At 36.3% G+C, this 23,727-nt stretch overlaps 2 protein-coding genes and 1 long non-coding RNA gene across 3 annotated transcripts; all 3 read left to right on the top strand.

Moving 5' to 3' along the window:
- Window positions 1–377: 377 nt before the first annotated feature.
- On the top strand, window positions 378–8,229 carry LOC136808018 (uncharacterized). Its single transcript, XM_067064654.1, has 2 exons — window positions 378–579; window positions 3,181–8,229. Exon 2 carries the CDS (start codon window positions 3,211–3,213, stop codon window positions 8,227–8,229), a length of 5,019 nt encoding a protein of 1,672 aa, XP_066920755.1. The 5' UTR covers window positions 378–579; window positions 3,181–3,210.
- Window positions 8,230–9,541: 1,312 nt separating this feature from the next.
- Window positions 9,542–11,269, top strand: LOC136806225 (uncharacterized). Its single transcript, XR_010846538.1, has 2 exons — window positions 9,542–10,948; window positions 11,150–11,269. It is a non-coding gene; the product is annotated as an uncharacterized lncRNA (long non-coding RNA).
- A 1,554-nt stretch (window positions 11,270–12,823) lies between these two features.
- On the top strand, window positions 12,824–14,066 carry LOC136808007 (uncharacterized). The gene is made up of 4 exons (XM_067064647.1): window positions 12,824–12,881; window positions 13,102–13,167; window positions 13,425–13,619; window positions 13,809–14,066. Exons 1-4 carry the CDS (start codon window positions 12,824–12,826, stop codon window positions 13,967–13,969), a joined length of 480 nt encoding a protein of 159 aa, XP_066920748.1. The 3' UTR covers window positions 13,970–14,066.
- The last annotated feature ends 9,661 nt before the right edge of the window (window positions 14,067–23,727 follow it).

Here is a 23,727-nt window from a genome sequence, read left to right as displayed (position 1 = left end):
GGTTGCCGACGATACGCTTCAGAAACGGAAAACGTACAACTCTGAACAAACAGATTCACTTGAACCTACGCCTCATCAAAGACGTTCCGCAAATTGAATCAACGTATCACGACAAAAAAGCTAGTGCCTCGCTGTCTCACGCCTAAATGGTATTTGTTTGTTTTTGCGGAGTTGCCAAACAACAGACATTCGGGTACAGGCGATAATTCTCCATATTGGGACTTAAGACAGTTGCACACGACGACGAAATTCTGAATGGAAACGAGGCTTAAAAAGGGTAAAAATCGATTTTATCACCCCGCATATCAGCTATTTTTCCCGCGCTTTTGCCAAAAGAATCGCACTCGCTCGCTGCGCTCGCTCGTGCGTAATGAGGCGTAGGTTCAAGTGAATCTGTTTGTTCAGAGTTGTACGTTTTCCGTTTCTGAAGCGTATCGTCGGCAACCAGCTGTTCATTTCGTACACTGGTCACAACCACAACCCAACGAAAGCAAAGAAAAGTTAAAAGCCAAAGCTGATTTGAAAAGATTTCAAAAGAAACAGAATCTCATTCGTTTTTCAAGTTTTTCAAGTCAACAGGTATTGTGTTGATACTTTTGGGTTTCTCTTTTTTTTTAAATCATTTTTGTAGTTTTTTGTATCTGTAATATATTGCTGGGAACTTCTAAGAGAATTTTTTTCAAAGTTTTGCGTTTACTTTTTCCTATGGAGATGCTGTACCCCATACCGATACCGATACCAATATCCATTTGTGCCGCTGTTACCGAAATCGTTCAAATTTCAATAGTAAGCACCCAAGTAAATAAGCAACCAAGTAAGCTTTTAAAGGTTACACAGACACGATAAGTATTTAGTTTTTTCTCAAACTGCATCATTATTTTATACACTTGACTTGCGATTGTGTTGATACTTTTGGGTTTCGCTTTTTTTTTAAATCATTTTTGTAGTTTTTTGTATCTGTAATATATGGGAACTTCGAAGAGAATTTTTTTTAAAGTTTTGCGTTTACGTTTTCCTATGGAGATGCTGTACCCCATACCGATACCGATACCGATATCCAATTGCCGCTGTACCGAAATCGTTCAAATTTCAATAGTAAGCACCCAAGTAAATAAGCAACCAAGTAAGCTTTTAAAGGTTACACAGACACGATAAGTATTTAGTTTTTTCTCAAACTGCATCATTATTTTATACACTTGACTTGCGATTGTGTTGATACTTTTGGGTTTCGCTTTTTTTTTTAATCATTTTTGCAGTTTTTTGTATCTGTAATATATGGGAACTTCTAAGAGAATTTTTTTTAAAGTTTTGCGTTTACGTTTTCCTATGGAGATGCTGTACCCCATACCGATACCGATACCGATATCCAATTGCCGCTGTACCGAAATCGTTCAAATTTCAATAGTAAGCACCCAAGTAAATAAGCAACCAAGTAAGCTTAAAGGTTACACAGACAGATAAGTATTTAGTTTTTTCTCAAACTGCATCATTATTTTATACACTTGACTTGCGATTGTTTTGATACTTTTGGGTTTCTCTTTTTTTTTAAATCATTTTTGTAGTTATTTGTATCTGTAATATATTGCTGGGACTTCTAAGAGAATTTTTTTTAAAGTTTTGCGTTTACGTTTTCCTATGGATATGCTGTACCCCATACCGATACCGATACCGATATCCAATTGCCGCTGTACCGAAATCGTTCAAATTTCAATAGTAAGCACCCAAGTAAATAAGCAACCAAGTAAGCTTTTAAAGGTTACACAGACACAGATAAGTATTTAGTTTTTTCTCAAACTGCATCATTATTTTATACACTTGACTTGCGATTGTGTTGATGTACTTTTGGGTTTCGCTTTTTTTTTAAATCATTTTTGCAGTTTTTTGTATCTGTAATATATGGGAACTTCGAAGAGAATTTTTTTTAAAGTTTTGCGTTTACGTTTTCCTCTGGAGATGCTGTACCCCATACCGATACCGATATCCAATTGCCGCTGTACCGAAATCGTTCAAATTTCAATAGTAAGCACCCAAGTAAATAAGCAACCAAGTAAGCTTTTAAAGGTTACACAGACACAGATAAGTATTTAGTTTTTTCTCAAACTGCATGATTATTTTATACACTTGACTTGCGATTGTTTTGATACTTTTGGGTTTCGTTTCTCTTTTTTTTTAAATCATTTTTGTAGTTATTTGTATCTGTAATATATTGCTGGGACTTCTAAGAGAATTTTTTTTAAAGTTTTGCGTTTACGTTTTCCTATGGAGATGCTGTACCCCATACCGATACCGATACCGATATCCAATTGCCGCTGTACCGAAATCGTTCAAATTTCAATAGTAAGCACCCAAGTAAATAAGCAACCAAGTAAGCTTAAAGGTTACACAGACAGATAAGTATTTAGTTTTTTCTCAAACTGCGTGATTATTTTATACACTTGACTTGCGATTGTTTTGATACTTTTGGGTTTCTCTTTTTTTTTAAATCATTTTTGTAGTTATTTGTATCTGTAATATATTGCTGGGACTTCTAAGAGAATTTTTTTTAAAGTTTTGCGTTTACGTTTTACTATGGATATGCTGTACCCCATACCGATACCGATACCGATACCAATATTTTATTGCCGCTGTTACCGAAATCGTTCAAATTTCAATAGTAAGCACCCAAGTAAGCTCAAAGATTACACAGACACATAAGTATTTAGTATTTTCTCAAACTGCGTGATTATTATAATTATATACTTTTTATACACTTGCGATTGTGTTGATATTTTAATTTCTGACATAAAAAATCTAAATTTAGACAAATGGTGTCAACGCAGTGTTCATTCCTTTTTTTCCTTAGAAAAAACTGACATCACAATGAATTTTTCCTAACAACGGGCAAATTCTGGGCAGTTTAGGCTTGTTGTCATGCAAAAAAACGCAATTGCATTGTGCAAAAAGCCGTGTAGCCTGCTTCAAAAAAGTAACTGATTAGCAATGCATATGTTATATTAATATTAACTTAAAGGTAATTAGACTATTAATTGACTAAAAAGTGTTTTCTCAAAGAACTTATTGTTACATTACTGCAACAAATAGCCACTATGGGAAGATTTTCCAAAATTTTCCCATACATCAGCCTCTATTTTCCTTTCATAGTGATGAATGTTTTATAATCTATTTTCTTACATTTTCTAGGTTATCATCAAAGTGACACAAATATCTAATATGACTGAACAAGCAAACTTTTTGGTAGCTCGAGCCTGTAGTATTGGACTGGACATGGTGCTACATCGCCCTACACCTACTGATGGTAACTGTTTTTATCATGCTATTGTTGAGCAAATTCATCGGCCCAATGTTTATTTCACACTTCCAGAGGAAAAACGATTTGAAGACATTGGAAAATTAAGAATAGCAGTCATTGAATTCCTGAGAGACCTGACACCTGAGACGGCGTATTACCAATATTTTTGTGAACAAAATCAAAATCGTTTCTCTGGCCCTCAATGGGAGACGTATTTGGCTAATCAAGAGAAGAACGAAACCAAGGCTGATTTCCTTATTCGTGTTGCAGCTGCCTTTTTTTTAGATGTCAACATTTTGATCACTAGTCAATCAAGCACTCAAAACATTCCATATTTTGAATTGCACCCTGGAGCTTCTTCTGGCATTCAGATGTTTTTGTCATCATCAGATTATAATCTATTTCAGTCCCTCGTACCTTCAACAGAAGAAAGTGTTTTACCATTTGATGTTGAAAACTCCCTTCAAACAAGTAATTCTAAGAAGACAAGGTTCCCTTCTCCCAAAGAACGAATTGCAAAGAGAGCATATTATATGGTTGCCCAAGCACGCTTCATTGGTCTTGATGTCTCGCATCACAGTCCAACACCTGGAGATGGTAACTGTTTTTTCCATGCCATCGTAGAGCAAATACACCGAGCTACTGTTTATGAAAGACTCCCTGAAGATCGGAGATACACAGACATTGGAGAGTTAAGAAAAGCAGTTGTCAAATTTCTTAAAGACATGCAGCCTGGTACAGACTTTTATCATATAGTCCAGAATTTCGGATTACAAAACGTCGTTATGCAAGACCAAATTAATCTGGGGGGTGATCAATGGGAAATATTTTTGGCAAATCAAGAAAAGAATGCAGTTTATGTTGAGTACATTCTCTGTCTTGCAACTGCCTATTATCTGGATGTAAATATCCGCATCACCTGTGAAACAAGCACACGAGATAGACCGTATTTTGATTTGAACCCTGCAGCTTCTTCTGGCATAGAGATGTTTTTGGCATCTTCCAACAACGACCATTTTCAGTCATTAGTACCAACAAATGAAACAATATTGCATTTTGAGGGACGCAACTGTCTTCAACCAATCTTCTTTTTTGATGATTGTGATGAAATGGAAATGGACTTTAGTATATCTGCGCGTGGTAAACACAGTAGTGGGTTTGATAGTAAACAAAGACGTAACAAACATCACCATATTTCACATTCAAAGTCTCGATTGGCTGAACAAAAACTCCTTCAACAATGTCAAGACTATAATGTTCCCTATGTTCAACCTGCTAATAATGAAACAGACGAACAAACCAAATCACGCACAAAAAAGATAAAGAATAAAATCAATTATCAAAGAAGAAAATTAAAGCAGCAGAAGCAGGATGATTTACCTGACTTGAACAATTTGCAACAATGTCGAAAAGACAATGTTGCTGACAATATTGACGTCGCTATTGAAAATCCACAAGAGGATCCTTTACAGCCAGACATCCCAATCATAGAGGATCAAAACCAACCTATTCTAATGGATGTGGATATTAATCCTGTACCTGGTAACGATGCTGTCCAGCCCGATGGCCATGTGTTTGACTCTCTTCACCCTAATCCTGAAGTTGGTCAATCAGTTATTGACTTTTTGGAGGGTGAAAATAATCATGGCGTGGCGACATGTGTAGTATGCAGAGAAACACGTCCAGTATACAACCCATCCTATAACAATGCTCAAGCACGTGTCAAAATAAAGGTCTGGAAGGTTAACAAAGCTGGCATTTGTGATCGATGTCGAAAGGATCGAACAAAAAGAACCTCTGAGTCAAACAGAATAAACAAGAGGAACAATAGCTCCAACAAGGGTAAGGAAAAACAAGCATCCCTGAAGAAACCTGCAAAGTTTTCTGGACACCTTACAACTGATGATAAAGATTTGGGGCCATCTTCAGACAGGATCCGTCACAATGGAATGCATTTTCTTCCCACGCCACCTTTTCTTCAACACCTTACCATGGTTGAGAGATTGATGATTGCTAAAATCACTGTATGTACTAATATTCATCTACTTCGTTATGGTATGCTCTCAAGTAAAGGTCACAGTGTCAGCATCCCTAACAAGATGTCGATAGCTAAACACCTACCATTGCTGCCAGAGGAGATTGGTGTAATCATTTTGAAAAGGAAAAATCAAAACATCACTAGTAAGCAATATGGTGTTAGGAGACATAAAGTTGAGCAAGCACTGAATGGACTTTGCTTTGGATATCCAAATGGAGGCTATGAAGATGAACAGCCTGAGACCCAAAAATATGATGGACCAAACTGTATGGGTGTTCAGCTGAATGGAAGATACTTTCAATATTTCCCCAATTCATATTATGCTGACACAGTCATCCATCAAGATAGAATAAATCAACTTCCAGACGAGGCCGCTCAGCTGCCAGGACTAAAAGTTGTTGAAACACAGGAGGACATGACAGAAGATGAAAAAGGACCTGCTCCCAATCAATTTTTCATTCCATTCAACGAGGGAGATGACAGTGTTACTGGGTCAGGCATCACCTGTCCTGTCGATCCACAGGATGCTGATAAGGAGCTCAAGATGATCATACAAAAAATGACTGGATCTGAAGAAATTCTACATCAAGGCGGTGTTGCATCCGCTGATTGGGATCGAACTCGAGAAGTTCCCATAAAGGAATTGAAAACGCCTGGTTTTTTTACCATGGTTGCTCCTGACATCTTTGTCAATGGAAGTTGTGACATCACCTGCAAGAAGTTGGTAACTGTACATCTCGACGAATGGATACAACATATTTATTTTGTTGGGGAAGATCGTGTTCCAAAGCATCCATTTCTGAAATTTCTTCTCCATAACCTGAAATTGCGGCAACAGGCACTTGACCATGGAAGCTTTTTGGTCGCCCAGCAGTTGAATGATGCACATCTGACAATTGACGAACTCAGAACAAATCTGAATGAAAACAATGATCAGAGTGTCCCACTCAAGATCATAAAGATGGGTGGTAATCTTGTCAATACCCACCCTTACTGGGTCGAAAGAAAAAAAGAGCTTGAAGCATTTATGCACTATCGCAGAAAGGAGTTTGGTGATTTACCCGCATACTTCCATACGAACTCCATGGCGGAGTTCCATTGGACGTCTCTAGCCTTAATACTGTCCAGGTATAAGGCCCAATCATGCGGCATTAATCAGCAAGACTATTATGATCGGCTTTCAACTGATTCAAGGTTCTTCAGACAGACAGTGCTCGAAAACCAGCACATTGTAACAAGCTACTTCAGTGCCAGGACCATCAATTATTACAATACTGTAATCTCTAAACTTCTTCAAACAAACTCCTTTTGGTTCAGATTCGAGTTTGCCAAAGGACGTGGTCAAATCCATTCTCATGGTGTTATCTTTTCTGAAAAACATGCCAAAGAGGTAGAAGAGAGTCTTGATTGTGGAGAAGAACAAAGAGCAAGAGAATTACATGAATGGCTTCAAACTGTATCTAAGAATTCTGATGGGGTATTCTCACCAATGTTCACGAGTTTGCATCCTGCTGGTGGCTCAGAGGTTTTAACAGAAAATGAAGATCTTGAATGGAATCCTAATAAAGAAGGATGGGCGCCTCCAGAAGGAACAAGAGACCCCCCTGACTATGATCCTTTAGCAGTACCTGCTCTCGAAACATGTACCAACGAAGATGATTTGAATGAGTTCCACATAGATCTTGCCAACATGGTCGCACTGCACTCTTGCAATGGATATTGTTTGAAAAAGAAGAAGAAGGAATCTAAAACACGTTATTGTCGTTCCCATTTTGGTAAAGAAGATCCAATAACAAAGAAAACACCTGGTAAAGAACTGCATCCCTTTGAACCTCGCATCGTTTCTGGTGGTCATCCAAGATATGAAGGACCTCGTGATCACCCTCGAATGCTGAATCACATTAAAACTTTGCTCATCTCCTGGCAGGCCAATTGTGACTGCCAGGCATTGATCGATCAGGATCTGTTGAATTTGGTCAAGTACATTTGTTCCTATTGCTGCAAAGGAGCGTGCAGCACAGAGGATTTTGTCACCATTTATCGAGAGTTGTTGGATTCTGCAGAAATTGGCACAACTGTGAAGAATGTTACCCATCGACTCTTAATGCAGATTGTTGGCATAGTGGATGTCCCGTCTGCAGCAGCAGACTTTATCAACGCTGGTGGTCAACTCTATCATTCAACAAACAAGATTCAACGAGTTGGCCTGAGTGGCTATCGTCAACTCAACTCTAAAGGACCGAAAAATGACGAAAATGCTACTAATGAAACACCTTTAGACCAATTTCTAGGTGAATCACGACGACAAGAAGATCCTGATCGGACTCTTTATGACAATACCAAAATATGCAGATGTAAACCTCCATGTGGACGTGACCATGTTCCATTGTTTACTGGAACAGATGTCAAACCAATTTGGCCACTGTCTGAAAAATTTTGTAAAGGTCAGTTAATGATCCACTCTAAAGGCACGTGGCGAACACCAGATGATCTGAAAGATGAAGAAGAACAATTTTCTGATGCGTTCGCTGATTTCCTCAACGACAGTCCTGACTGCCCAGAATTCTTAAAAGAAATCGTAGCTTTATCAAAAAAAAATTATGACAAGAAAGTAGAAAGGGATAGGCGAAGAAATAGGAATGTCAATCAAGATGAAATTCAAGAAAATCGGGATGTGCAGCTTAGTCAACCACCATCTATACAGCTTTCCCAAGACTCCCAACAGTCATCTCAAGATTCCGTGTATAACGACCTGCGACTTGGAGAAGCATTGTTGAGAGATATCAGACTGAACAATAATGTAAATTTCGATGCCATTATTGGTGAAGCAAACCTCTTTGATGGTGGACCAGGCTTTGATTGGAACCTGTATGGCAAAGAATGTTTCGGTTCCAACGAATGACCAGCTAATACCAAAACATGGTTAAAAGACAAATATGATGAGGCAGAAGACATGATCAACACTCATCTTAACAACCACGACCTTCCAGATGTCAATCTTTTATGGGCGAATCCTAAGCAAAGGCTTATTATCGCAATCAACCTAGAAAAGCTGCTAGATGTTGCCATCGGTGAAGAAGAAACAGAACCGTTACGCCTCCTTGTTCAAGGATTTGGTGGTACAGGCAAAAGTTTCACAATAAACGCTATTACCTATATTGCTCGGCGTTTATTCAGACGAAATGGATCAGCCCTCAATATTGCTCCAACTGGTGCAGCATCTACCTTGATCCCAGATGGAAGAACTCTTCACAGCACCACTCCTATTCCTTTCATGACGCGTAATGAAAGAAGCACTGTCAATATGATTGATCACACTATGAACAGCAAGAAGTTGAAGAAGTTACAAACAGTGATTAATTTCAACAAAGAAACTAAAAGCCATGGTTTGTACGCCCTTAATATGGATGAACGTTCCATGTACTCTCCGAGGTTGCTGGCGTGGTGTAACCAGAGATTTATGGAGGCGACTGAAGATTTCAATCATGATTTTGGAAATATTCCAGTTGTCAATTTCTTTGGAGATCTTGGACAACTTGGTCCGATAGAAGGAAAAGACCTACATATCCATCCGTCAAAGAACGTTACACCAGAAAATTTGAAAGGCCATGGAATATATAAAAATTTCACTCAATGCGTTGTTCTAACCCAAACAATGCGGCAAAAGCCTGATCAAAAGACTCTTCTTGAAAGATTAATGCGAATTCGATCCGGTAACATTACTCAACAAGATTGGCTGGATATCAACGCAAAGTATGAAAAGAATATGACAGAAGAACAAAAAGCTTATTTCCAAAATGGACGCGTCATTACCCTGAATGAAACATGGCAAGAAGTGTTTGACGAGAACCGAGAGAAGCTTACCGAATTGGGTGTCCCAATTGCCACAATTCCTTGCACAGAAGGAAGAGGTACATGCCATAAAACAACTGGCCAAAAACAAATGGGTCAAATACCTGGCATATCATACCTCGCTGTTGGTTGTCCAGTCATGCTTACAAAGAACCAAGGTCCCTTAACTACCTTCGGTTTAAACAATGGTGCGATTGGTACCGTTATCGCGATTTTGTATGCTGAAGGACACCGACCACCTTCAACACCTGATGCAGTTATTGTTAACTTTGAAGGTTATAAAGGACCTGCTTGGTTAGATGATCATCCAAAATGGGTCCCAATCGTTCCATTGAAGACACTATGTGATGCTCACAAGCTCCTGCACTCGAACCGGTCTTCCATTGATTGCTGCTTATAGTATTCCTATAGCTAAAAGTCAAGGAATGACTATTGGGGAGGGTAAACCGGCAACTCATATGAGAGTAAAACTTCAACAAAAGAATTTCATGGAGGCCCTATCACTTGGAACGACATACACTGCTCTCAGCAGGGTAGAGACTGATAGCAGATGGTGCTTGGTGGAAGAAATTCCCCAAGACCGTCTGCTATACATAAATACCCATCCTGCCATGCCAGGAAGAAGAGAAGAAGAAGAGAGATTGAATACAATGTCCGACGAAACCATCGCACAATATTCTCACTACATGGAAGACATCGATTCTTATATAAACTTGTTGAATCGATTTGACTCTGTTTGTAATGATGGAATCATTTCCACTGATTGTAGAAGGAATAATGATAGCTGTCCATGTTTGCTTTGCAAATCAACTCATCGTCAATAAGTTTTCCATCGGATAGGTAAGAATAGGACACAAAATCGAAACAATCGTGTCCCCATTCAAAATTTACATGACATGAATTTACAGCTCTTATTTGTTACTCCAGAATTGTCATCATCATATATAATAATGTCCTGAAGAACTTCTCTCTAGGAGCATAGAATTTCATTTCCAACTTAAAAAAGCATGAGCGAGTTGGAATCACTTTCCAGCCATCATGACGAATAGGGACCTGACTCCCGGCGCCCATCCCATGACACACACTGACCATTACATTGTGTTGTTACCAAGACGAGCTTTGTGCCATAATAGTGGAATATTAGTACACGGCGCCCAATTTTGACACAGTTCCTCAACTGTTGTCTGCACTACAAGCTTATCTTATCGCTGGAATAAAGATTCCTCTTGCAGGACTGTAGATGGAACTCTTAGTATTGATGAAGTAAATCTTCGCAATCCATGTCTTATTGTAAATTTTGAATGGTTGCATTACGAGTCATCGTACTAAGGTGTGGTTATGGGCTGACTATTAGGGGTGTAGGGAGGTCAGCCACGATGACTCGTATTGGTTTCAAACTCATTTTGAATAAAAAAGATTGACACTGATTCTTTTGATGTCTTTTTAACTTCTTTTTTTTTTTCGTTCATAGATTGATGAATGCATCTGGAGATCAACTAATCACAAAAGTTTGAAATTCAACTTTATTAATTAGCTATATCGTTTTCGAGTGCTTTAATCTACTAGCAAGTTGAGTATTTCTAATGACTATTATTGCTTATGTGGGACTTTCCAAAATGTGATTTGTAAATGGTTAAAACCCAATGCTATCTACTTTATATCTTAATTTTACTTCTGCAGATCAATCTTGACGATGGATACCGAACTTCATTACCTATTTTCTACCTATTTATTTTCATTATCTACATACACCCGTCACGAGACAACAGGTATTACTTATAGTAAATCGGATTTATTTTTACTTATCAGCGTTTGAAAAATCTTTTTTGCGATTCTTCCAAGAATAACTTGTAACAGTTCCTGTAAATTTTCGTCAAAACTTTAAAGTGTATTTTAAGCAAAATCTGATTACTTGCTAAAATTAATTATGTGCGATATTTACTTTTTACCTTTCCTGTTTTTACTTGCAGGTCCCAATCGACTATTCTCTACAAGACCAGAAGGAAAACGAATGATATTTTAAAATATATAGTATATTCTAACAAATGTACAATATTCTTCTTCTTTAAGAGATTTATACTTTAATATGACATATCTCTTTCATCTTTTATTGAAAAATCCATTAAACACTCGGTTGAAGTCATTTCCAATTATTTTCCCAAGAAAAAATATTTATTCTACAGCAAGAATATTCGATAGATTATAGAAAAGTAGGAGCAAAGTATCCACGTCTGGACTAATTTCCTCATCGAATCAAATAACTAGACTTTACAAACAATTGTCTTAACCAGTCATTTCTCTGCCCAGCGTGGTCAGCCTCTTGAGGAGACGAGCTAAACATCTAAATTGAATCTGCTCGATTAAGTAGTACCACCTTTCTTCGGTCCCTTATACTTGAACTTCTTTCCCCTTAAAGATTATTCGCATAAGTAATATCACTTTTATCACCCCACTAGAGCAATACTTTTAGGCGTACAAACTTTGAAACTATGAAAATTCTTAAGAAAAAGTGAAAATCTTGGAAACTTCGAAATCGTAATAAATATAAAACTTTTACTCTATTTTAAAGGTTAAAGAATTGTTTTGTCGGATTCAGGGAACATTCGTTACTTTTTAGCTAATCTTCGTTCAAAATTGCTAACTTTTATCCAACGATTCACGAAAGTTTATGTTTGCGATAAATATTTTCTTCTATTGTCTGTACACAAACCCGATTCTACGGCTAATTTCAAAATTCAAGTACTTCGCTACGATAATCGTGAGATACACTCTGGTACAGAGTAGGTCTCCTAGGAGCCAAAAAATCACTCAACATTAGGAAATTGATTACTCTAAGGATCTGTTTTCGGAGGTCCCGGCCAGCAATTTTTTTTTCCGTAAGGGGTCCAGGTCCTGATTTGGCGGCCCAAGACCTGGGAAACTTTGCCACTTTTTTGACACTTGCTTTTTTGCCATGAATTTAGAATTTATAGTGGTGCCGGACCTGAATTTTCGGCCTAAAAGGTTCTAAAAAACTAGTAAAACACATTCATCAGAAGATCATCAAATTGAAGTACTTTTCCATGGGAATATAACGGTTCGTCTAAATCATAGGGCTTGAACCACTTACGGAAATTGGTAACGCAATTCCCCTAAGAAAACCTTTCCATGGGTTGAGACCACGCATTGATTTTTCATTCACCCAGATTTGGGATGGAAACTAAATGAGTATTTCAGCAATTGCATCAAAATATGTCAGGCGCTTTAACGCTTAAGGGCAGTAGGGGGGCAGTAGTTAGTTCAACCCGACCCGAAATTTTGGGACGATGTGGAGTTTTTACAAGCTCTTATTTGATTTGGTCGAGTGGTCGTTAACCGGTAATTAAACAATGTTATTACTTTTTCTATAGAACGCGTCATTTTTATTACTTCAATAACCAACTACTGTATTAAAGTATGTTATAAACTTTCAGCGTAAAAGCTGATGTCAGATGTACGTCATACGTTACGTTCGAAAAGTAGATTCAATTTTTAGTAAGTTCTTTAACCTTATATGGAAATTCGAATATTCGAATATGATAATTAAGAATGTTCTTCATATAAAGAATGAAAGTTCTTCTAAACAATCAAACTCAATTATTAACAGTTAGAGGTAGAGGTAAACCATGGCTGAAGAACAAGAAAGGCAAGCTGCTGAAGCAGCCATCCAGCAGCAAATGCAAAGTAAGTAAAAATTTTTGTTCATTCCATATATGTGGAGGTTGGAGACATTGATTATTTCTTTTCCTAAAAGACAAAGACAGTTGAGAATTTTTTGAAAAAAATTCAAGATTCCATTTTTGTATAAGACCTTATGTTTTAAAGCTGTTGTGTCTGTTGGGTAGAAAACAGGTTTTCCCCGATTTGATTAATTATAACTTATATATTAATTTTTTTTTTCAAGGAGAACGAGATCGCGCCGCCAAAAGAAGGGAGCAGCTCCTTGAAGAGGCGGCAAACGAGCAAATGCGTAAGTATCAATTTGCCTATTGCCACATAAATTTTACTAAGTCTTGCTGCCTATGACAGAGAAGGAATTGGTATGATCTCATTTCCAGGTTTCTGTAGCCTAAAAAGGAAAATCATCAGCTTTATTTCTGTCATGTCAATTATAAAGCATTTAATTATAATATTGTGATAGTAGACATTATGTTACATTTCGTTGCTAAAGTTTTTGTTCAATATAACACTTTTTATGTATGAAAAAGTATTTGTTTAAATTTACAGCATTGTGGTTCAATGAATACCAGACCACGAAACCCAACAACAACAACAACAACAACAACAACAACAACCACTCAAGGAGCAGTCATCACCAGCTCCAAAGGGATGAGGAGAGGGAGATGATGCATTTTGGTATGTGGGTCCACAGAGGGGGTTTCCACATACAAGCAGAGAATAGGGTGGCAGATAATGCAAAAAGTATGTTATTATTTCGTAATTTTCAAATGAAAAGCTTGTTTTTACTGTAATGAATCTAAATTGATTATCTTAAAGTGATTTTTGACATGCTCTTCCCCTGTTTTTGACTTTGAAACCAAAATGCAAATACATATAGGGCTACATTGAGTTAACAATCACAATTACAATATATAATTCTTTTCTCAATAGCACGTGCATTTCAGCGCTATGCGAAGGCGAAGAAGAAGGCAAATCATCGCCATCCAACAACAATGCTAGAGTTTGGCAATTGGTGTGCCTGTGGTGGCTTGTTTTTTGATGTGCCAAGGAGCAGCAGCAGAAGAGACCGCAAAAGAAAAAGTTCCAGGTAAATTGACATAAACAAAACGTATCTTACTACCTACACTATAATATATTATATAAATGTTGTATTAGGAAGATGAAAAGTTCATCATATCTTATCAAACAATTTAAACATAGTGTAGGAGGTAAATTACCTTTTGTCTATGTCAATTTACCTATTATTTATATCATATCATAATATTTTTTTATATTTTTGCGGCCTCTTCTTTTCTTTGGTGCATCATAAGATAGCATACCACTAGCACACCAATTCCCAAACTTTAGCATTGATGTTGGGTGATGATGATTTGCCTTCTTCTTTGCCTTCGAATTTACATATTAGTCATCTGCCACCCTATTTTTTGCCCACCTCTGTGGACCCCTTTGTCTAATTGCATCATCTTCCTCTCTTCATTCCTTTGAAGCAGATGATGACATGAGTGTTTCCCTCCTTTGATGTAAACCAAAAAATTTTTTTGTTTGTTGTTGTTGTTGTTGTTGGTCAAAAGTTACTCCTCAATTGAAAATTACACTGATTAAGTATAGTTAGGGAAATTTCTAGCATCTAATGGTATTTTTGTCTCGATCCTTCGTCCGATTTACGATAGATTAAGTATAGATATATGCAGCCATGATCATTTTACAGTTTTACAAATTATAAATATTATACTATTGATCTTTCAAATTTACTTTACAATACTATCTTTCGTTAGCCTACTGATCTATATGAAGATATATTTGTTCGAAATAAGCAGACGTATTTGCTACGTATTTGTATTGAGTCTATCACCCGTGCTACCTCCTGTTCCTCATAGTACTCTTTCAATAGAAATTACATTAACATTATTAATTTTTATAAAGCCAACTTGTCAAAATAATGTTATTGAAAAATTTTACCATATACAGTATCAAATTTCAAAATAGTAATTATAGTAATATGTACATTTTTTGTATATAGATAAAATTTCCAAATTATGTATTATGGACAAATCTTTCAGATATGACGTCTAACATTAAAGTTATCATATTGACTTTTATTTTCACCACCCAACATCTAAATGGTAACCTTTTTATTTCGACCCGACCACTAAGTTGATATCGTGATGGGGATTGTAACTTTTGAAATACCGTTTTCCCGTCATCATATTTGCTGAATCCTCTAATCCTGGAAATTAAAAAAATTACATCATCGTCACACAGGTTTTTAGATGTTCAAATACCGGAATTTAAAAAGAGTTCATCCCGTCACTTCGTAAATGTACAAACCCCCTATATTTATAATTGGTACTACGGAATTTTTCGGTTTTTGCCTCCTACCAAATATTTATATCTCCGTAAAAATTTTAAGGCGTTTAAAAAACCTTTCGCTTGCGAACACGAGATTTTCGTATCGTGCGTAACCCCTTTTACAATTGATCATACAATATCCACTTGATTTTGCAAGGTAAGTTTCGTTCTTATCTGATATTCCGATGGCGGATAAGCGGCCGCCCAAGCTAAAGCTCTAAAGGGAGCGGCCAATTTCCCATCGCATGGTGGAGAGGAATGATAGTCGGCCTTTGATGTGCCGCATCCTCAGTCGGGTTCAACAGTCCTTGCTTGTAAACGTAGAAATATTTCAGTTGGACCCGCCAATCCCCGAAAACGAGGACTGGGTTACCAGACCTCCCGCTACAAAATTCTTGACGCAGTCTCGCAAAATTCCGTAATGTAAACCCTCCAGATGTTGAAAATTTTCCCGATCTTCAGAGCTTTAGCGTGTTGGAAAAAAATTTCACCATCTGGGTGCCAGATAAGTTTCGTTCACTAAAAGAGCACTCCTTCCGCCCGTGCGACTTGCAAAAACCTCTCATTGATTGACCTTATTTGATATATAATACCATAGTCATTATAAAAACCCCGGTCTGGAAGGCTTTTGTTTATTTCTATTGTTAACAGTTAGAGCTTGCGTTCGCTAATCGACTTGTTTTGCATACTTTTTGATCATGTGATTGAAAACTAGACCAATCCCAAGAGGAGAATTTGGTAACGTGATCAAAAAGTTTGCAAATCGCATCTTGCCTTTTATTTATAACAAAAGAAAATTTGACAATAAAGCTAAAACAATACATTGCCAGACCAGTGTTTTTTATAATGACTATGATAATACTTGCTGTTAAAAGTCGAGGGATGATGAAGATCCTTTCAGTCACCGTTCAAACAATTTTTTTTTCATTTAACAGCAAAATAAACATTTAAAACCGAAGAACCACTGCTTATAGATTGCTTAGATGCGTGCCGCCCGCGCGGCAATCTGATCAACTTCAGATTCTAAGCCCGTGTTTTGGCTTCCGGTAATTAAGGGCTCTGACTATAGTGAATTTTTCATAATTGCGGTGTTTAAAATGTGTTTTCTGACTGATGTAACCAACAAAACTATGGCATTTTGTACATTTTCTGTTAGACAAACTATTCCTGAATCTGAAAATTCTTTTGCGAAGAAGAGTATTTCAACTTTGAAGAGCTTAGTTTTGGCGAAGAAAAAACATTTTGAAAAAATTTTCGCAGTAGATGGTGTATCTTTTACCGAACAATGTCCAAACAATAAAAATTTTTGCGGAAAATTTTTGTAAATGCTTCTTTGTCTCGAAATCTTCAAAATAGTGGTTTTTCATTAATTTTTCATCTGGATTTTGCTTAAAAAACAGTCATAACTTTTGACACATCGTTTTAGAAAAATTTTCCGCAAAATTTAAAATAGTTCAATTCTTTGCGGACAGTGTAAAGAAATTTTGAAACAAAAAAGTTAATTACCCATTAAAACTAAGCACTTTTTGTAAAAGAGGGTGATGCCACATATTATTAACATCTTTTTTAAAGTTCATAACGTCATTTTTGCAATTAAATTCTTAATTACTCTTAAGGGATTCGAATGAAAAGCAATTTATAAAGGCAATTCTTTGTTAAAAGTGTTAAGGAACCTGAAATATAACTTTTATGTTCAAATACCAAAATCAATTTTTGGACTATGGTCAGAGCCCTTAATTTGCTAGGGTACACCATTTTAAAACGGCATTGTTTGCAGTCCTAGCTACCAAACCGAGAAAGTTTTCGTGGCTTTAAGCCAAACCATTCAAGGTCATTTTGATAAAATCATCGGTTTGAAGATGTGATTTATATAGCAAATTTTATAGCAAATTTTCGCTTGGGATAGAGATTAAAGGAACGTGAACGTATAGCAAAACTGCTTCGCTCATAAATTCGCTTTGCAAAAAAAATGGCTCGTGGGTAGTGGGTTAGTGTAGAAATTTCTCACCTTATATTTATTTGTTGTTTGGACAGCTAAATTTATGGTTTATATATCTTTCAGACTTTAGCTATATTAAAAAAGTTCAATAAAGTGATTTTGTAAAATAATGATATGGATGAGAAAAAATCGAGTTTGTGTAATATACCCAGACAGAATTAAGAAGAGATGGACAATTTCAAATCATTCAAGAAGGATCTGAAAAAATCTGACTGTCTTCTTCATGAAGTTTATTACTTAGGTTATATCATTAGTTATAGAAACATAACATTTACATACTTTAAATTATACATTTATAACACATAAGATTTACATATTCTAAATCCTCTTCCTTAATTTCTCAGATACACTTTTAACATAGCCTAATTCCTTAGTTAGTATAAAATACACTTTGCCTTTTCCAGCGGTTTTACTTTTTTGTTTCTTAGCATGCATGTCCACATCAGTTTTTACTGCTAATTATATGAAAATGTATATGACCTGTGTTGACAAATAAATTAATAATACCAAAAATAACAATAATAATAATAATTTTGAAGGGAATAGTGGTCACAGAAGGTCTTTGACTGAGACTTCATTGAACACTTTCCTCTCAAAAAGAAATGAATGGCTTACCTTACCCAGAGATTATAAAGGTTTTCTAAATGTAGCTAAAAATCTATAGAACATGTTCCAAAAGAAATTGCAAATTTGGAAAGTGTACACGGTCTACACGAGAGAAATAGATCTTTTCAAAAACAAAGCTAAACTTGAGAGAGCCATAAAATCAACTGATACTGCTGCAAATGTTGAGACACACAATGAAACTAAAACTTCAGAAAATCATGCTCCATTACAACCACCCAGAAATCAAGAAGGATTCAAATCCAACAAGAAGACAGACCTCCAGCTGATCTACCTGAACCCTCTTCATCAGATATTCTTCCGCAAAAGTGTTTGATCTGCAAAACATATGATGCCATCTATGTTCCAGATTTGAGGGATAGTAATTTGAAAATATATAATCATCATAATAAATAATCAGTTTGGCTTTCTGATCTGTGGATATGGAAATTATTTTGTCTCTTGCTCTGGTGATTTATTCAAAGTCTACCTTGATTAAATGATATAATGAATAGCATACCGCAGTGAATCTAAAAATAAACATTGATTTTTCTGTTTGACCGAAATTCAATCCCATCACCCTTCGCGTTAACTACGCCTGCGTGCAAATTACACTCAACTACAAAGAAAAAGTAATGACTTTCACGACTTTTTAATTAAGACGAAAAGGATTGTGGGATTGATTTTCGGTCAAGTGTTAAAAGTAATAATTATGACGTTTGCATAACGGTGTGCTATTAAATTTTACATAAAGTTCTTCTTGCCTCAGTATTTAAAGGTTTGACATTAGCACAAATTAGTATTTACTGCATTTCTTGTTTTAGTCAAAGAAGCGAGTTTGCCAAGAGCTGAGTAAATGCCAAACTGTCAAAGCTGCGATGCTCTATGATGCAGCTGTTTACAAAAATGACGACTCCATCTTGTTGCATATCCGTGACAGGAACCTTGCCGTAGCTGAAGCAAGATACCACAAACATTGCTATTATCAAAACATCAAAGATTATGCTAATGTGCTTGCAAGGAATTCTCAACAGAAAGGTGTTGCTTCAAATTCTGAGGAAAACACCTTTTTCGATCAATTTTGTTTTGATGTGATTGAAATACACCTGATTTCAGGTGAAGAGGTCTTTACATTGAACAAACTTTAAACCAGTATAGGGGGGTTTGTACTTTTACGGTGTGACGGGATTGGCCCTTTTTTAGTACGGTATTACGGGATTTGACGAAAAAAGAGACGGGAAAACGGTATTTTAAAATCAGACGGTGAAGGTATTTAGGTACATCTTTGCTCTGTACAAGCCGGTGTGACGGTGTTATTATTTTTTCAATTTTCGGGATTACGGGATTCAGCAAAAATTTAGACGGGAAAACGGTATGTCGAAGCCCTACAACCCCCCCCCCCCCCAGTATAGTGATGACAACCTCTCGGCTAAAAGAGAAATTAAAATTGAAATACCCATCACTGTTGTTTCATCCATCGAGATCAAAGAATAAAAGTGACTTGGTTTACCATGATGGTTTGACTGCTGGTAATGTTCTTGATGACTCCATTCACCCTTACCAGAGTTCAACAGTCGATGAATCATCTCAAGATGAACCATTCATTACCAAGAACAACAATCATCATCTGTATACTCATCATCTCCACATCAAAAACAGAGAGTTGTATCATTCTAGTATATTTCTTCGGGAATTAATCTCCAAAATCGAAAATAATTTACCTTGGCCCCCAGATAGCAACGATGCAAGTTATGAAAAATCTGCAGAAATGATTCCTAAAAAATTGAAACACTTTTTGGCCTTGTTGCTTGGATGATCCACTTTCAATAGAGCTGAATATTCTAGAATCGAAAGAGAAACAGGTTGTATCGATTGCACAGGAATTGATTCAAATTGCCACATCTGGGAGGGTGCTTACTCCAAAGGTATTTGCATTGGGAGTCACCACACGACAAATTATTGGTAGTCAACGATTAGTACAGTTGCTTAATCAATATTGATTTCGGAGATATTTTCTCGCCCGATCTCCTTTATAAATATGACTCTAGACTCTAGCAAAATCTATCGGTAATGAGTCCAGGTTTGTCCCTAGAAACATTGCTGGTAAAATCAGGACAACTTCAATTTGGGATACTAATGATTTCATTAAAGAAACACTTTCTGGAAAAGGAACAACCCATGTCACAAATGGAATGATTATTTAAGACAGAAGGAAAATTGATCCAGTTAATCTTCGCGAAAAGGTTTTTTTACCAAAGAAATACTCTTCATCCTCTGCTAGCCCGCCAACTACCGTCATAGAACCCTTCATGTTAACAAAGAAGGCATCTCCTAAAGACTGAAGTACCTGACAAATACGTGGAAAAAGAAACAACATTCATTATCATAAAATATTTTGCAAATTTAAAGAGCCTTATCCTTCCTTCATGGACTAGTTACAACATTAGCTCTCAACCAACACCGGAAATAAATTCATAGGTTATCTCCCCATCATTGATGCTCCAGTCACAGACTTGGAAACAGTTAACGCTATTTTATGGAAAAGTAAGTAATTTTTAAAAGAATTAATTCATTTCCACTTCTAAAAATCAACTAAATAAGACTTAAAAAATTCTAAGACTTCTGTCGTTTTTTTTGCTGAATATTAACACGAATTTAACAATTCTGTTACATCTCTTCATATTTGTTTTTGTTTTCATCTAGACTGATTGCGAACATTTTTATGGACAGATACATGCCAAAAATTAACTTTGACCTTGAATTGTAAAGTTCTGTAGCTACTTTTGACCTGTCCTTCACTAGGTGTATCCATATGTGACGATTTCGTCTTTTTGATATAACCTTGATTTTTGAGCCAACATGGTTTACAGGTTTGTTTATTTGGTTTCATCTAAATCATTTTATTAGCTAATAATGTAAGTGAATTCATTTCACCATATATATTCTTGGTAGAATTGGTAAGAAAGAAATTGGAAAGAAAAAATGATTTGTTTTCAATGGTTAGTTATTTTTCACTGTTTTCTTGAAATGAATGTTTAATTTATAAATTTGTTTGCTTTAATGATCTTTATGTTCACTTTTCAGGATATTCTTGTTGAAGCTGATGTTAATGCTTTGGGATCCATCATCACAGTCATGTCTGGTAAACAATATAATTGAAACGTTAGATCACATAAATTAATGTATAAAGCTATGCAACGATTACGTTTCAAATCGTTCTACGATTTCATGGATAATAATATGAAGGATTACATCCAGAACCTTTCAACCAACCTGCCAATTGATCAAAATGATTACTATCTTTCCTCTGTTGACACCCAATTTAAATCCAACCTTTTACTTCAACTGCTACTCCTTCATATCAGAGCCACAAGAAATCTGCTGTTTGGTACCTTCATTTGCAGGTTGTTCGGCTGATACTGCCATAGTTTTTGTAACAAACAGAATCGATTATTCGCGTTATTTGCCATGTTACTTGATTTTAAATGCTCACATATTAGCTGAACCACATCCATGTAAGGTTATTTCTTATTTATCTCTGTTCTGAGCACCAAAAGAACAGTCTATATACATCTCAATATCATGACGGAAAAATCTATAAAGTTACATATTGACCGGGTATAGCAATCTTCTTCTTACTACTAAATACAGTGTCAGCAATCCTGGTTTGATTTAATTAGATTTTCTAATCCTTTCCATCAGATACTGCCTCGCATATTGAAACAACATGGACTGTGCAACGCAACTCAGATTTTTGATTTTCAAGTATCGCTTGCGACCAAACGATTGAGCAAATCCTAAACCGTGACAGTATGACTTCTGGTGGAGTTGTTGGCTTTAAACTGGACAATGCATACATGGATAGTTTGCCATGCTGAAATAGCAGCCATTGTCAACACACTGAAAGAAATGACATCCTTGGATAAATCAAACAGCAGGTACATTTAAAGGTGTTTGTTTGTATTAGAATTTTCGACGTTCCACCATTTCCTCTATTTTTTCCTTGCATGGTATAGAGACAAGTATTAATCATAAGGCAATATCCTTTTGTGTATATATTGATTGGTGGGTGTAATAAGCACAGAGAGTTCAAGTGGTAATTTGGCAAAGCATCCCTTATGAAACATTTGGGGGGTAAAAAGATTGATCTATGTCACATAATATAAATGCGACCGTTTCGAAATCATCGATAAGACTATCGTCGTTCAAAACGTTGACGAGCTCAACCGTGACCACAAGGAAGCGGACACCCGGATGGGCGTTAATGCAATGCAAGGCATGCATCTTAAAGTGGTTTTTCTAACGTTATCATCTCATCACCCGACACTGAAGTTTTTGTTATCATGCTTAATGCATCCATCACGTGTCCGTCTTCGATTTACTTTTTGACTGGTACAAAAGACGCATCATTCCAATAACGAGCTACCATCCCATGAGATCAAAATAAACTTTTGATGTTTGAATAGTTTGTGAAGGAAAGAAAGGGTCCGCATTTGGTTATTCTTTTACATAAAAGGTTTTGGATCAGGCATCGAAAACTCTTTTTAAAATCCTGGAACCTTTGTATTTTAGTACTATTTTGTTCTTTTAGGATGTGACTCTCGCCTTTTATGGAAAATGGAAAGCAAAATTGTTTAAAATCATCGATGACAACAGAATTTATTTGGAGAAGTTCATCTCACTTGGTTCTTCCCTAACACGTATATTACCAAGATTCAACAAGTTTGTTTGCGAATTGTACGGCCATAGAGGTTAATCTGACGTAAATCTTGTGCGTTTCTTAATTTTTCAAAATGGAAAATTTTCTAAAGAGTCGCTTCCTCCAACGGAAGATTCGCGTTTATTGCACATACTACGAGCTAACTTCCAAGCTTACATTTTGAGGAACGTAACAACCGCCTTGCTTCGTCTACCTAGTGCAACATATCATGACTGGGATTTGAATATCATTAGTACGCTAGAAATACGTTGGATGTCATTGCCGATAGCCCCAGACAGTCTTTTATCGTTTATCAACTGTGGATGCAAAACTGGGTGTATGTTTAACCGCTGCTCATTTAAAATAGCCTCTTTGAAGTGCACCGATCTGTGCAAATGCGAAGGCTGTCAAAACGGGAACTGCGAAACGAATGAAGATGACAATGAGGAGGAGGATATAAGATGAATTAGAGATGTGTGGAAGTAACTATGTGAGTGATAGCGAGAGTAATATTGATAGTGACAGTGATAGTGACATCGAAATTGAAAGTGACGAAGATGGACCGGTCTCAGAAAGGACAGCATCTTCTGGTGAATAAACTAACATCGTATATATTGAACGTTGTTAATATACGTTTTTCTTTTTATAAGAACCAAAGTGCTATAAATATTTTTCAGTCTTTCGAGCCTTAAGCTGATTAGACTGTTCTGATTATACTTTAAAAGAATATTCTTTAATATTCTTTAATAAACAAATGTGTCTCATTACGCATTTGGAGATTAGAGCTTCACATTATTCTTGATTTATTCTTGACTTTAAACCAAAATCGAGCCTCAAGTTCCTCTAAGATTTTGCTAATAAGAATATAGGTATACTTGAACTTTTTATTTTAATTTGTCATACCATTTTCCCCTTATTTTTTCAGATTTTACTTCGTTGTTTTAAAGAAAAACCCGTTCCCAGGCCCCCAAATCAAAATTTTCAAAAGATAAGAAGTAATGCAACAGATATTCACCCAAGGTACAAGTCTGAATGATTTCAGCAATATCCGACCATTTTTAAAGCCTACAGACTTTCCTGAAGTTTCGGCTTCGTTTTAACGATTATACTTGTCCCCAGACCCCCCAAAATCGATTTTCTTTGAAAGAATTAAAAATTCTATCAAAAAATATTAACCTTAGGGACGTATGTGCAAAGTT

The sequence above is a fragment of the Clytia hemisphaerica genome, unplaced genomic scaffold, assembly GCF_902728285.1.
Source record: "Clytia hemisphaerica strain Z4C2 unplaced genomic scaffold, Clytia hemisphaerica genome assembly, whole genome shotgun sequence".
NCBI lineage: Eukaryota > Metazoa > Cnidaria > Hydrozoa > Leptothecata > Clytiidae > Clytia > Clytia hemisphaerica.
Note: the sequence above shows the minus strand (reverse complement) of the source record. Positions and strands in the feature narration are given on the sequence as shown.

What these genes read in the sequence shown, in the direction of transcription:
- LOC136808018 (XM_067064654.1), top strand. Translation starts at nt 3,211, where the DNA reads ATGACTGAACAAGCAAACTTTTTGGTAGCTCGAGCCTGTAGTATTGGA.
- LOC136808007 (XM_067064647.1), top strand. Translation starts at nt 12,824, where the DNA reads ATGGCTGAAGAACAAGAAAGGCAAGCTGCTGAAGCAGCCATCCAGCAG. An exon ending in CATCCAGCAGCAAATGCAAA is followed by an intron (nt 12,882 to 13,101) that starts GTAAGTAAAAAT and finishes TTTTTTTTCAAG; the next exon opens with GAGAACGAGATCGCGCCGCC. An exon ending in GGTGGCAGATAATGCAAAAA is followed by an intron (nt 13,620 to 13,808) that starts GTATGTTATTAT and finishes TTTTCTCAATAG; the next exon opens with CACGTGCATTTCAGCGCTAT.